General features: G+C 47.5%; 1 protein-coding gene across 6 annotated transcripts in view; it reads right to left on the minus strand.

Annotated features, from left to right (window-relative positions):
* Window positions 1–15,773, minus strand: part of Ryr (Ryanodine receptor) — a 405,814-nt gene that overhangs the window by 168,509 nt on the left and 221,532 nt on the right. For 4 of the 6 annotated variants that reach the window (XM_077672818.1, XM_077672817.1, XM_077672813.1 and 1 more), the window contains exons 42-45: window positions 8,569–8,674; window positions 6,777–6,863; window positions 3,716–3,880; window positions 844–1,037 (exon numbers count right to left, since the gene is read on the minus strand). In XM_077672818.1, coding sequence (XP_077528944.1) covers window positions 844–1,037; window positions 3,716–3,880; window positions 6,777–6,863; window positions 8,569–8,674 — 552 coding nt within the window. The remainder of the gene's footprint in view (window positions 1–843; window positions 1,038–3,715; window positions 3,881–6,776; window positions 6,864–8,568; window positions 8,675–15,773) is intronic. The other 2 variants (XM_077672816.1, XM_077672815.1) reach the window with 1 other exon arrangement.

Raw genomic sequence — 15,773 nt, forward strand, 5'->3', positions numbered from 1 at the left:
TCCCGCATCCTGCGGTCAGCGCGCATGTGGCGGCTGTTTCCGGTTCTTGCCACTTCTCCGCGCCGGCGCTTTGAGAACTGTAGCGACCACGCACTGGCGTGCTTCCTCTAATAGTGGACTGTATTGTATATTGCGGTTACCCTTATTCATGTGTGGGTACTAACCGTAAAGGACGTCTCTGCCAGTTATTGTTACCGGTGAATAGCCATTTTGAAATAACAAACGGTCATACATGACCACATTTGACACGACTTTTATTCAAATGGCTCTCCAAGTCAACTCAAAATAACAAAAATGATCATCAATACCCACCAGCGAAATTTCTCGCAACAGAAGACGGAAGGTTGCGAATGTCCTCCTTTGCCGTGGCCCTTCAATTCACGCAAGCATTTTTAGCCTCAGTCAGAGTGGCGGGGGGGCGGGGGGTTGCAGCACATTTCCCCACATCAGGGTTTGAATTGTGAGTATGACGTCCTCAGTCTCGAGAAGAAAAACGAGCAGAAATCTGAAAGGGGTTTTACCCCACAATTCATTTTGTGGTTTGCAACTTCATAGACGGCCGTGTACAGAGCTGCCAATGCATAAGGCTATGTTCAGACTACCCACACAAAAGCCATATCGTGGTCTATGGACATAAAAAAACCGGCCTGTCACGCAGTTCGGTTGGCTGAGACGTGAAATGACGTCATTCTTAGAAGTTATTACGTCAGTTGCGGCAGCAGTCGGAACCCTGCCTAAGAGTTAAAACTCACAAAATGCCCTAACATCTTGAAGAATTATCTGATACACTTTCAAGGAACAGACCGATAATAAAGCTTTTCAGAGAGAGGGTGAGAGGCTCACTTGAGCAGGCGCTCGTGCTCGATGAGCTCGAGCACGTCGATGCAGCGGTCCTCCTCGGGTATGTGCAGGGCCAGCATGGAGACCGGGTCGTCGCACAGCATGCTCCAGCCGCGCACCTCGGACAGCCGCAGGGCGTGCGGCCGCAGCGACACGTTTGGAACACGGGCCCACACGTACGGCTGAAGGCACTGAACCTGTGTACAAGGCGTGCAGACAGAACTATGAGTCGAAACAGACATTACATATTTCGTGGCAAACAAAGTATAACGTGAGAAGTGGTCTTTTTGGAAATGTTTTCTTTTAACTGTATTCGCAGATGTCGGCTTCTTAAAGAACCTGTTTAGAGCGTTTCTTTTTGCAGCCGTCCTTACAAAATGCGCAATAACATTGCTGAAAGAACAACGTTGGAATGCTAAGATCCAACAGTTGTATGTATTTTAAACGTTGACAAACCTGTATCTGCACTCGACTAACTGAAAGTTTGTATAGATTTGAACCGCGCGTGAACTCATAATTCGTTTTGACAGGGTTACAGCTGAACTGCTGGTATCGCGGATCTACAGGTGAAATGAGCAAGCCGTTTCAGTGAATGGCGTGAGAAGTCTACGCCGACGACGCGTAAATGACAACGAATCGCACGAAGTGACCCGACAGAAAGCAGGTCGGGCACTTCGCAGCACATGTCACATGTGTGCACCCGCCCATCACCCGCCTAATGTTTTGTGAATATTGCCACGCACCATGTATGGGTTTGTTTATTCATTGTTTGTTTACTGCCCGGCCACGCTCGGCTGTGTTATCTGTGTCCCAAGCGAAGCGCGTCTTCCATTTTTTATTTTTATGCCGCACGGGCTATCCCATTCAGATATACAGACTGTTTCGCCCTAACGTCACTAGCCCAGAATAATCTTCTTTGATCTACAATGTTCTGGATGTAAATCGACGGTCGCGCCGAAAGATAAAAGCCTGCAGAGCAGACGCCGCGGCATTCGAATCGTCGGAGCTCGCCTGCACACGTCACTTTGTTGACTGCTGCTTCGCCCCCTGTGTATTGATTGATTGTAGGGTTTAACGCGCCGACACAACGCAGGCGATGAGGCGCGCCGTAGTGGAGGGCTCCGGATTAATTTTGACCACCTGGGGATCTTTAACGTGCGCCGAAATCTCGCACACACGGGCGTTTTTGCTTTTCGCCTCCATCAGAAAAGCGGCCACCGCGGCCGGGAATCGAACCCGCGACCTCGTGCTCAGCAGCGCAACGCCTTAGCCACTGAGCCACCGCAGCGGGTGCCCCCTGTGTATTCTTTGAATTGTTAGGCGAGAACAAGTTTGCTCCAGTAAACTCGTTTTCCTTGAAGAAAACTGCGTTGTCTTTGACTTCATGACAATCACGGGAGCGTGGACCGTTCGCTTGATCAGCGCTGCATGACGGTGTAAAACGGCAAACGCCACGAACGTTTCCGCATGCGCAATAAGCAGTGGTCGCGGCGGCCCTCGTCTGCCAGGCTCTTCTTCCAGGAGCTGAGCGCAGCCCAGAATCTTTTCGTTCGCATTTTATACAGTGGGTTGCATACTGGCCGTCTTTGTTCACGCGAAGGGGCAGTTGCGCCAATGTTTCGCTAAACGCCAAGAATGTTGATTTCGAGATTTGCTCGTGGAATAAATAGCCTGCCGAAATCAATCACTTTCACTTGCCCTCTTTGCACTGTTAGCAGTTGTTCGGCAGGCAGTGTGATAAGCGATCGAAAAAATCGTGTTACAGCGTTCTGCTCTGTAAACAGCCTATACGCGGTTACAACTCAAGAACAGCAACGGAAGGTGCCGCTGTGCCTCATCACCGCAGTCGGATGTTACTCCGCGCGGCGCCAGTAGTGCGTTACTGGCAATATTTTGAGCATGTCACGAGCCGTTTGCGTGCTTTTTGGCACTTAATACGCTTATAAACTTCTGCAGGGACGACAAACAAGCTACGTGAGAAAGATCATACGATATCATGCATTCAAAACAATCTCCTTTCAAAACGCGCGCTCGCGTTGAAATCCGGGTCCGTCGCTTCGGCGGAGTGACACCGTGCATGAGCTATTGCCGTTCTTAACTTGTTCCTGAGTATAGGAGACGACGGCCGCCGTAGCCAGTGCTTACTGCGCATGCGGCTACTCTCGCCGAGTTTGCCGTGTCGCAACATTATACGGCGCGGATGTACAGAATGGTCGGCGCTCCCATAATATTGATAAAAAATTAGGCGGGTGTGCATCGCGGCACCACTTTTAAATGCAGAGCATTTCAGTAACTCACGATGTCACCCGCGTTGACGTCCGTAGTCGTAGTCCGCACCCCTCACCCTACACTATATAAAAAAAATACTATCCGCCGCCTGGTTTCGATCCCTCGACCCTGCGGGCGTAACGCAATGTACATGGTGCTCTACCCACTGCGCCACAAAGCCGACACAGAATGGGAGGCTACGAACGCGCCTTATATCCTTGACTCATTCAAACTACGTCAAGAAGCTGCTGATACAACGCATTCACTACCACCAAACTCCAAAAAAAGTGGCAGTGCAACGCCAGCATGCGCGGGAGGGAAAACAAGCACAAAAAGAACAGAACTCCTGCTAGCGCAGTTTCAGGCAGGGGGCGCGCCAGCACTGCGAAGGCGGGAAATTTGAAATGCGTCGGGTGGTAGCAGTGAGTGGCAAACGGCGCTACAGCCCATTATGGCGAATCAGTGCTCTGCATTTCCGACAGTTTTCACGTAGAGTGGAACGGCTGTAACTTTTTTATTCGACAAGAAGCATAATGGCAAATTCACCAAATCCCCTAGGAATGCACAGAGCCCCAGCGACATTCATTTCACAGTGGGATTCGTGTACCTTCAGCCTGGGTGGACACTGGGGTGTTAAGTGCTTGCTGGTGGTGTGCAGGAGCACGGCGGACAGTGGAAGCGTGGTGGGCGTGCGTCCGAGCTCGAACTGGATCACCTCCTTGCTGGTGGCCTCGAAGAACGCCGCCGGGAAGAGCTTTGTTCCGGGCTCCATCTGACAACGCCCCGAAACACAACATAATTAAGTGGAACACAAAAACAATGAGAAAACGTTTAACTTTGGTGTTTGCTTCTAGCAGCAGACAACTCAGAAAGAATGAAGTACGCTTTACATCATCGCTCTTAAACGCACGTTTTGGCTAACATGATGTGGACGCTGGCCTAACAAACTACCACGAGGAAGCGCAAAAACAGTGGCGGATTAAAGTGTAGCAAACGCAGCAGGCGTTTCGCATAAAGCGAAACAATTTTTGGCGTGGTCGAACGCTGTTAAACGTAATTTTTCGAGCGATAGTTGGGTATTTGCGCCGAAAGTGCGCAGTGAGCGTGCGCACATCACACAGCAAGACGGAAGACAGACAGCTCGGCGCAATCGGAATTGTAAGCGCGAATGCAGAGTGAACTTAGATTCACCCAGCGCCTCCTTGTATCATTTTCTCGTGGCGTGCGTCGTTACTCATTCCCTCTATCCCTTCTCCGCACCCTTTCAACTTGGAACGAACCAGGGATCTAACGCTTTCACCGCACAACCGCACGACACAGAACAAAATAAGAGAGAGAGAGAGAGAGAGAGAGAGAGAGAGAGAGAGAGAGAGAGAGAGAGAGAGAGAGAGAGAGAGAGAGATGACTATTTGCTGCCCGTGATTGGGTTTTGAAGGATAGACGACTTGGGTGGTCTCCCTCCCTCATCTATCAGCCACAATTCCTGGGATCCTCGCGGCGGCTTTGGCCATCCGGACTGCTGTGAGTTGTGGCTCCGGTGTGGAGCTGAGGAGAACAGCCTCCCATTGTTCCCCAGTCTTAATTTTGTATCTTGTAAGTGTATTCATGTTGCACTTGCTATTATACGCGTTCGTATATTTTTGGAGCATACGGCAGGACCATATCATGCGGTGTAGGTCGGCTCTGCTCTTGCACAAAGTGCAGAGGTTTGAGTAAAGGTCTCGATAGCAGCGGTTGAGGGAAACAGGGCATGGAAAAGTATTTATCTGCAACCGTCACCACGGGACTGCTCTTTCCTGGAAAGGGTGTGGCGGGCCGGTGGATATATGCATCTGCATAATTTGTAGTAATTTATTATACCACTGTATGTGACTAGCCTGTCTGTGCGATCTAATAATTTGCGTTTGGTCTTAGCTTTCCTGTGCTTTCTGCTGTGGGGATGGTGGTGGTTGTGGTGGCGTCGTAGGTAACACCGCTTGGGTGGCAAGAGCTCGAGCGGCGCGTGGGCCAGTTCATTCCCCTGTAGACCGCAGTGGGCCGGAGTTCATATCAAAATAACTTTTCTTTCGTTAGTTTTCTTCTCTGTCATCGCGGCTGCTGTAGGGAAAATCCTGCATTTGTGAAGTTAATTATGGCGGTCTTCGAGTCGCTTATGACTATGGTTGCCCGGGTAGAATTTACAGAAACGGCTATGGCCATTTCCTCGCCCTGAGTGGGATCTTTGGCCCGCATGGATGCCGACGCCATGGTGACTCCGTCAATGCTGACGACTGCAATTGTCATGGTGTTGAGACAAGAGCCGCCGTCGTAGTAGTCGGCAGCGTCAACTTCGGCTGTCTCCTGTAGCCCACAATGGTTTTGGAAACGTTTGTCAAGGGCTCGTGCTCTAGCTTGTCTTCTTTCCACGTTTAGCTCTGGGTGCATATTTCTTGGTGGTGACAGTATGCGAATGTATTTGCGCCATTTTTGTGGGAGGTCAACTTCATTTGGGAGGGAATTTCCTTTACGGATTTCTACTGACTGCAGAATTTGTCTTCTCGTATTGCTTTTACACAGGCCTTCAATTGGGCTGTTTGTTGCGCTCCACTAGTTTTTCAAACGAGTTGTTGATGCCTAGTGCTCCGAAGCGTTCGTTGGGCGAGATGAGTCGTAATCCTATTGATTGTTTTTAAACCTTAATTATGCCAATAATATTTACTGTCTCGTCATTTCTGAATTGCAGGAAAGCAATGCAGTAAGTGATTTTACTAATTACGAAGGTTTGTACGGGCCGTATGAGCGTGTCTTCCTTCATGCCTCTATTATTCTTCGCCGGGAGATGAGTCGCACGGCGAGCTGAGTGCTCTTCTCCAGATGAAGGATTGTCTCTTTGTTGTGACCATTAGATAGCAGTGCAGTCGTAGGCCGAGGATTTTAATGCTGTTTATGACTGTGACATTCTGGTTGTTGGTGTAGACGCAGATCTCGGGATTCGGCGGGTCTTTTTTCCGTCCCCTACTGGTAGGCCGGTAGATGAGCAACTCAGATTTATGAGGAGAACAGTCCAGTCCTCGTTCCCAAATATAATCTCGCACCGTGTCTACTGACTCTTGTAGGGTGTCTTGAATGTGTCCATCGCTGCCGCCGGCGATCCACAGCGTGATGTTGTCGGCGTACAGACTGTGGTGAAGGCCTCTGCGTCGCTGCAATCTTGGCCAATCTCCCAAAGCGGGTATGCTTAAGACAAACATGCGCCGAGGTCGTTGGGTCATCACCGCGAGAAAGCACACATGAGCGCTCGGCTTTTTATGCCAAGGAGAGAATCCTTTCTCTTTGGGAGTTCGCCAAAGAGTCAGGCGTAGCCCGAAGAATTCAGTTAGCCCTTCACCTCCTTCCAAACACCCCCCCTCCCCTACTTCTTAGGCCACTGGCCACCCCTTTTCTTAATAAAGATTTATACATACATACTTCGTTTTTTAAATGTCGGAGGGTCTCCGCGAGGCACGCGCTAATGGTGCGCTCAGCATTTTCTTGCTATTTTTCAATGCAGACCCGAAAAATAGCGATTTGCTAAACAGCGTCACTATTAATAAAACTCTTCGCCCACCACACCGAAAAAAGCTGTCCCTAAGCCTTCTGCGTTACACCACCTGCCATGTGGCGGCACATGAACAGCATGCGGTACTCACCTTGAAGCGTTGTCTGGTCACGTGGCCATCGGCGCTGAATGTCAGCAGCCCCGTGGAGACGTCAATGTGGCAACCCACATACATGCCCTGGAAAAATGCAAGGGGGTGCAAATGTAGAGTGGGTAGGTAGAGACCTTTCTGGTGCGTCTTTGCTTCTACAAATATTCATATGGGTGTATACAGGTTGTGTGGGTGGCCTCTCAACTGTTGCTCTTTCAATATGCTTATTCGAACCTTGTGGCTCATTAGAAGAAGAAGAAGAAAAAAGAACGGAAAGGCCGGGAGGTCAACCAGGTGTAGAGCCCGGTTTGCTACCCTGCACTGGGGGAATGGGGTTCAGGGAATAAAAAGGGGGGAGAAGAGGAAGAGATAGGAGTGGGAAAGCGCGCACTCTAGTCCCGTTTCGGGCACTATAGTCTTTCAAGCAAGTTCGTTTCACTCAGGAAACGTAAAAGGGCTTTCGTCGCCTTCTGCGAGGTCGATGGTGAAGACCGATGACTTAAAATAGTTTCCACCATGTAAATGGTCGATTGTCCAATCGGCTCAGCGCGGTGGCAAGCACGCTCCTCTCCGACGAGTATTCGGGGCAGCGACACAGCACATGTTCTATAGTCTCTTCCGCCCCGCAGGCGTCACAGTGTGCGCTGCTGGCCATCCCGATGAGGAAGGAGTAGGCTTTCGTGAAGGTCACTCCCAACCATTGTACCATTGTACCATTCAATTACTGCAATGTTTGGGGTAGCGAGCTTCCGTTAAGCGTGGAGCTAAACTCTCTCTAAATAAATCGTGATTTCCCTCTCTCTCATCGACGAGACCTAAAAGCAGTACCTCGCGAAACGAGGGACACGACAAATTAGTGGAGCCTTCTGAATGACATAAAGCCCTACCATGCAGTGGTAGTATTCACACTACGCTTACTGCAGACTGCAAAGAGATACTGGGATACTTGGGGACGGTGCTGCGGCTCGAGCGTTAGGTATCCCGACATGTACACTGCGGTGGAGGTTCATTCGGATTGCCTAGATTTACCGCTCTTGAATTCGCTCACCCTGCCAAAGAAACAACCGTTTTAATTATTGACTGACTCAAATGCGTGGGTATTATCGGCTGGAATACTTAGCTGTTCACCAACCATAGGCGTTGTCACGCGTGGTATAGTCTTATTCGAGGAAATTCATTCGTCGAATCTGAAGTATGTGACGTCCCCAAATCCATGCTCGGGGAGCTGCCGCTATGCGGGTTTCGTTCACTTGCAGTTCCGTTTAAATTATTGTTACTCGGCTTTACGAAATTCTTTTTTTTAATCAAACGTTCCACAAACCAGCCTGCTGTTGCCGCAACACGGAAAATCATAAACTACTAAAACGCAGGCTCCAGCGCCAAGGACGCGCATTTCGGCAGCGAGGTCATCATTCCTCTTTAGCACACTGCCGCTAAGCATGCCGGGAAAAGGTAGGTGAACATCCGGATTGCGAAACTCACATAGACTCAATTTACCATGCAAACCGGCGGGTCTTCTTCGCTGCAACTCGCAACGTTGCCGTGATGCGCGAGAGGTGCTTTTCGTTTTTCCAAGCTTTACAAATGGGCTAAATGTTTACATTTTCGCTTCACAGGTAATTCACGGACTTCACGAGGTAGGTGCACAGTCCAGCAGCAATTGAGTGTTCGAGAAATCGTCTTAGGAGGTTTTGCGTATTGCCTAATTTTAAACTCTCTTATTTATTCATGTTGTTTTCCCATAAAGTCTAACTACTTGTAGTGTGTGAGACAGAAACATGCTGCTACCAACCTGATTTGCTGAACGACCCGCCGCATCTCCTTGGCTAATTTCGGCGGCAAGCTGTCCAGCGCACACCATGTAACAGTTTTGGCGCTCCAGGCTGCAATCGGGAGAGCTTGAATGAGCGAGCAAAAATGAGCCAAAGAAAAAGTCTTTGCGATCGCCCCCATGCGTCGCCAATTCTAACAACTTCAAAAACGGAAAACTACGAGGAGCTGCAGATTTTCAGTAAACCAAGTCAAAGAAGTTCAAAAAATAACTTAGTGTAGATGGCTCGCATAGCGCGAAACAGAATGAGAACCAGACATACACGCAGAAAAACTCTATGGGGCGTAGTGTACACTTTGCCCCTTTAAAGGTCCTGAAGGCAACATGGCTAGCTTCTAAAATGCCCATACACGCACTTTCGGAACACAGAGCGATTGTAGCTAAACACCGCAAAATGTGCTGGTATATTACGAAATGTTCTCCACTCTTAAAAAAAAGGTCGGGGCATTCACTAATGGAACACTAACAAGTTACTTGTTCCAGTATACACTAGGTACTTAGTAACTGGAGGTAGTCAATTTAGTACTAGAAAGGGTTACTAACTGAAGCAGGCACTAAGTATCACTACCTACCCTAGTAAAGTCCTAGCGATAACACTCTTCTGAGCTTCATGTGTTTAACCTAGTTTAATCTCCATGCATAACCTAGTCACAGGCACGACCTCAATCTTGTACATAGTACTTCATACACTCAGTTAATTTCCTAACAATGCAGTTGTTAGTGGTAGAGCCTACGTACAAAACCGCGGGGTAGTAAGGTTCACAAGGAGTTACTAAATACGGCCGTTACTACCCTTTTGTGACCTTTTTTTTTTAAGAGTGCATCGTTATGTAGCGCTCACAGACAATACCATCCGGCCCGCACTCATTGTCTTTGCGGTGGCTTGACCGGTGGCATCGCGAAGGGGGCGCCTCCTCTCGCATATTTATTCATTTATACCTTATCCTAAAGTACGCCCGCTCCGGGATACCGAAATGTTAGGCCTCTTACCCACAGCCACTGTACTACCCGCTCGGAGGCATGGAACTATCTTGTTTCTGATGCTACGTGGACCCAACAGGGCGGTACATGAATAACCGACTGCGACAGCACAGAGCAGAAGGGCCCTCGGTTGCGGGGCAGTACATTTATCTTATCACTGCCAACGCTGTACCTGTCCACCGGAATTTAAAAAGACACCCGTTTTGCGCAGTTTCCGTTTGCAAACGGACAGAGAAACAGTTGAAGATATGGAAAATTAACAACGAGGCTTAAATATGTCAGCAGCCCTTCCCCCTAACTGTGTAAAAGCATTTCGATTATCCTGAGAATAGAGCAGAGTATTCTTTTTTTTTCTTAAGCCAGACTTTCTTGGCCCCACTGCTTGCGGTATCGTAACCAAAACGCACTGAAAGAACGGTAACTTTACTTAATCAAGGGCTCGTTATTATTATTATTATTATTATTATTATTATTATTATTATTATTATATGGTGTACCAGTACCAAGACCCTAGGGTTGTTCCTGGGCACCGAAAATAAAGGTTGATTGATTGATTGATTGATTATTATTATTATTTTTTTTTTCTTTTTTTTTCAAGATGGCGCCTAGCAAGGATTGTTGTGTTCTTTGCTCTTGCGTTTTTTATGGCAAACAAAAGTTTTTCCGCTGCATTGCCTGTAAAAAACGTGTGCACGCGAAGTGTGTTGTGTGGCCGGACGCTGAGCTTCAACTCCTGAGATCTGGCGCTCGGCCGTTCAAATGCAACATCTGTCAAACGGTTGAGGTGGCGGCTAGGCCTAGTGGAGCCAGCGACGACTTCGGCGCGCCCGCAAGCAGGGCTTCTTCCCCCTGCTCCCTTCGTCAAGGCTCACCGACAGTCGTCAAGAAGGCCCCGGCGCCCCCGCTCCAACCGGGTGACCTTGGTGCCGAACCTGCCGGTCTTCGCGCGCTCCTCGTTGACGCGCTGAAGGGAATTTCCTTTCTCAGCGACCGAGTGGCCGGGCTTCGCGAGGACAACGACCTTCTGCGCCGGGAAAACGCGCGGGCTTTTGCCTGCCTCCGTCAGGAGAGGGAGGGAGACCGCGCCCATTATGCGAAGTTGGTCACTTCCCTGCGTGCAGAGGTTTGCTCCTTGCGAGCTGAATTGCTTCGCCGTCCCGCTGCTTTGCAGAATGGAATGCGCGGCAGCTCGGGGAAGCCTTCTTTCATCCAAGCTGTTAACAATGAAGTGCCATCCTCGTCGGCTACGTCGGCTCCGCTGCAGGCGGTGTCTCCGGCGTCTCCTACACTGCACCCAACTCCGTCCACCCCTTTCCCAGTGCTTTCCGTGTCTGTGCCTGACTGTCACCCTCCCAGTTCTGAGAAGAAGCGCCGAAGCCGGGCATGTGTGGGTGCGTCAGACACATCTGGACTGGTCGTCGTTTCGCAGCCGAAGCGCCCCAAAGCTATGTTTGTTTCCAAGCTTTCTCCGACCACCACCCCTGCTAGTCTCAATGCTCATCTGTCCACTTTAGGTGTCTCGCCCTTGAGCTGCCGACGACTGAAGACTAAATTCGACACCTATGCATCCTTTTATATTTCCTTGAATAAAGAGTGTTTCGAGCGCCTAAATGACCCCGCTGTTTGGCCGAAAGACTGCCTCTTTAAGGAGTTTCGAGGCATGTTTCGCGAAGGCATGCTTCACAGCTCTGAGCGCATCACGTAAGAAAAACAACCATGACTAGTTTAGATGTTTTTTATCAGAAGGTGCGAGGTCTTCGAACTAAGGCGACTGAATTTTTTGGTAACGTTCTGGCTTCTTGCTTTCCTTTAATAGCTATATCTGAAACTTGGTTGTGCCCTGATATCTTATCCAGTGATTATTTTCCTCAAAATTACCATGTATATCGTAATGATCGTGCTTTAACGGGATGCAAACAAAAAGGGGGCGGGGTCCTTCTCGCCGTTGACAAATCTCTCCCGTGTGTGCTACGTAGCGATATTGATAACGCCGATGAGTCTTTATGGGTCGAAATTCATTTCTCTAAAACTGAAAAACTTCTAGTTGGTGTTTTTTACATTCCTCCTGATGTAGCTCCTGAGGCGTTCAATAAGTTAATCTCCTCCATTGAACAGGTGCTTATCACTCATGGCAACCGCAAAGTCCTCCTGCTTGGAGATTTTAATGCTCCTGGCGTGGAGTGGAGCCAGCTAACTTGTTCCCACTACAACCACCACATTGAACAGAAGGGTAATAGGCTGCTAGATTTTTTGGCTTTCACTTCTATGGCACAGTGTAATCGCATAAAAAATTGCAGTGGAAATATTCTGGACCTGTGCTTTTCGAACTTTGATGGCGTTAGTGTGTTGCACTCTGATTGTTCTTTAGTAATACCGGACAGATTTCATCCTCCTCTTTCTATTTCCTGTTGCCTCCCTTCATTGCTCCACCGTTCCGTAAATTCCAACAACACGCAACCTCATTACGCTTTCGCCAGGGGAGATTATGCTGGGCTGTATGGCTACTTTTCCGCTGCCCCTTGGTCGACCGTCATTGACCACACTGATGTCAATGAACAAGTCGACCGTTTCACAGAGATTGTGCTTTCGGGTATGAAGGAATACATCCCGCAATATTTACCGAGGAGGTTCAGGTTTCCACACTGGTTTTCTTCTGAATTGCGGGATGCCCTGAAACTCAAGGAACGTGCGCACAGAAAGATGAAGCGCTCTGGTGCCAACCAGTTTGCTCAGGAATTCCGGCGCCTACGTGCCCTATGTAAAATATTGCACAAACGTGATCATACTTCGTACCTGGCGTCGGTAGAAACTCAAGCAACTCACCAACCTGGAGCCTTCTGGAAATACATTAATTCTAGATCTAGTACAACTAAAGATTCTATTCGTCTTCTAGACTCCAACGGAGATGAGGTTGTCAAGGTGGCCGACTGCTTTGCTCGTCAATTTTCTTCTTTTTTTGGGATTAGCGGTGGTAGTGACAACAGCAGCGCCCCTTGTCACCAGGGCGAGAACTCCGGTTGTTTACAACTGGACGAGAACATCATTCGGACCAGCATCAAGTGGCTCAAGCCCTCGCTTTCTTGTGGGCCAGATGGTATTCCTGCTGCAATCCTAAAAACATATGCAAATATATTCGTTCCTGTCTTCACTTCAATATTTAATAACTGTCTCCGGTCGGGAACGTTTCCTCGCTCATGGAAAATCTCTCGCGTATTCCCTGTTTTCAAGTCAGGCCTAAAAACTGATGCTATAACCTATAGGCCTGTCTCGCTGCTTTGTTCTGCCTCTAAAATTTTCGAGTTATCTCTTCATACGGTCTTGTCTTTCTCATTTAAACATGTCCTCATTCCTAATCAACATGGATTTATGCGTGGTCGTTCAACTTCCACGAACCTTGTATGCTTCATGGAGCAGGCTGTCCCAGCAATCGTTGGTAGAAGCCAACTGGATGTGGTCTACTGTGACATGAGCAAAGCCTTTGATGTTGTCAACCACTCGTTATTGCTTGCAAAGCTCACTCTGTTAGATGTACACGCTTCGTTGGTGGGTCTTATACGTTGTTATCTCAAGGAGCGATATTGCTATGTAAGTGTTAACGGTCAAACATCATTTAGGTACAAAGCAACCAGTGGTGTACCCCAAGGCTCCGTTCTGGGTCCCCTTCTTTTTTCCATTTTCATTAACGATGTTGCTTCTGCCATTCAAAATTCTTCTTTTTTGTTGTACGCTGATGATATAAAAATCTTTAGAGAAGTGCGTAGTGTTCAGGACTGTAATTCTCTTCAGGTTGATATAGCGTCATTCCATCGTTGGTGCACCAAAAACGACCTTATCTTGAACCCTTCAAAAACTAAAGTTGTCTCCTATAGTAGAAAAACTCAACAGCTGCAATACTCTTATAAAATTGCAAGCACTGCATTGCCGAGGGTGACTGAAATTCGAGACTTGGGAGTACTATTTGATACTTCTCTGACTTTCTCTTCCCACATTGCACAAATTACCCGTCGGTCTCTTCGTTGTCTGGGTGCTGTTTGCAGGTATTCTAGAGAGTTTAAAGGTCCGCTTCCTTTCTTAAAGTTGTATTCGGCTCTCTGCTTACCTCTTCTTGAATACGGGTCTGTTGTCTGGAATGGAACTTGCAAGTCCAATAGTGACCGTATCGAAAGGGTTCAAAATAAGTTCCTTTCTATCTTTAAGCACCGCTTCCGTCATGTGCAAGACGACGCAAACGGCATCATGTCTCTTCTGAAAAACATTCCTTCCCTTCGGTGTCGACGAATGCGAGCTGATATTATCTTTCTCTATAAACTTCTTCATGGTAATATTTTGTGTGACGATTTGGTTACACTTATCAATGTCAATTTGCCAAATAAACTTTTCAGAAAATTTCCAGCTTTCAGACCAGTTGCTTTAAATAGCCGACGCTCGTCCATCTGCCGAATACAATGTGCATATAATGAATATTCCGTTCGGCTTGATATATTCCAGAGCTCCTTTACTTTGTTCTCTAATGAGTTGAAAACTGTTGTAGCTTAAGTCCTTTATGTCATTCCAAATTTATATACCCTATGTATTATGTGCAAACTGTTCTTGCTTGCTTTTCACTTTTTCTTGTTTTGTGTTGCTTGAATATTTGTACGTTTTAGTGTCAGTGTTGGTAATGCTGAAGCTTTTCCCCCTTTTTTTTTTTTTGGAACTTCCTAATATGTTGTTAGAAAACCTTGGTTACATACGTATACTCTATGTCATGTTGATTCAATATTTGCTTGTATAGTTCCTATTTTTCACATCTACTGAACGTTTCGCTGGCCGAGTGGCATGGCTTGCAACACTAAGCCTGCCTTTTCTTTTTTGACTTTCTGTTCTTTTTTTTTTCTTTTTTGCTTTCTAAGATTTCTGTAACTATTTTTACTTTATTGTTTATGTCATACATATAGTTTTTGTGTGTTGTCTTGTCTTAATTGTAGTGTTTTTTTTTTGTATGGTGTACCAGTACCAAGACCCTAGGGTTGTTCCTGGGCACCGAAAATAAAGGTTGATTGATTGATTGATTGATTGATTATTATTATTTCACCTTGACATTCCTGATCCGTTGCTGGATCTGCTTCGTGACTACCTTACCAGTCGTCACTGCTACGATCACTGTAACGGGCAACACTCCGGAACGTACTCAGCCACCAGCGGGGTGCCTCAGGGCTCAGTCCTTGGTCCTCTTTTGTTTTCACTGTTTGTCAACGATGTTTCAACAGCAATTCAGTACTCATCGTTCTTGCTATACGCAGACGATATAAAAATATTCAACGTTATTGGCAACATCTCAGACTGTGCACAACTGCAATGTGATATCGCCGCGTTTTCGGGCTGGTGCAACAGAAATAAGTTGATACTCAATAGTGCAAAAACCAAAGTGGTGTCGTATACCCGTAAAACAGATGATATCAATTTCACCTATCGCATAAGTGAAGAAGATCTGAATCGGGTATGCCAAATCAGAGACTTGGAAGTTTTGTTTGACTATAAGCTCACATTTACAGCCCATACTAATGAGATTACCCGTCGTGCTTTGCGAACACTAGGTGCAACATGTCGTGTCTCCAGCGAATTCAACTATCCAGACACATTTCTTCAGCTCTATACCTCAATGTGTCGCCCTCTATTGGAATACGCATCCGTGGTCTGGAATGCAACGTGTCGGTCCAACGCCGCGGCCATTGAGAGAGTGCAAACTAAATTTCTGTCAATACTAAAGCATAGGTACACTACTGCGAAGGCTAAAGATGATCCTGGTGTTGATGACACCAGCTTGCTTGTAATGGACCCATTACACAGTCGGAGGGCCAAGGCTGACCTTTTATTCTTGTACAAACTGGTCCACAGCCTCATTGACTGTACAGAGTTGCTGGGTGCCATAAATTTGAGAACCCCGACAGGCAACACCAGGGCACCTAGACCGTTTCATGTCTCTGCCCGTGTCAAGAGTCCCGTGGGACGCATTCAGCACCTATACAATATGCACGCAGAAAGTTTGGACGTATTCCATCGTCCCTTTCCAGCTTTTTGTAAGAAACTGCGTCGCTTGACAAACCAGGAGTAGTTTGCTTGCCCTAGTATGTAACGTCCATTCACACACTTTATGCTGCCGGGGTCGGTTAACTATGTATGTATGCTAATTGTTTCGATATTCG

This window comes from Haemaphysalis longicornis, unplaced genomic scaffold, assembly GCF_048455015.1.
Source record: "Haemaphysalis longicornis isolate Haplotype H1 unplaced genomic scaffold, Haemaphysalis longicornis Haplotype H1 scaffold_6, whole genome shotgun sequence".
In the NCBI taxonomy this organism is placed as follows: domain Eukaryota; kingdom Metazoa; phylum Arthropoda; class Arachnida; order Ixodida; family Ixodidae; genus Haemaphysalis; species Haemaphysalis longicornis.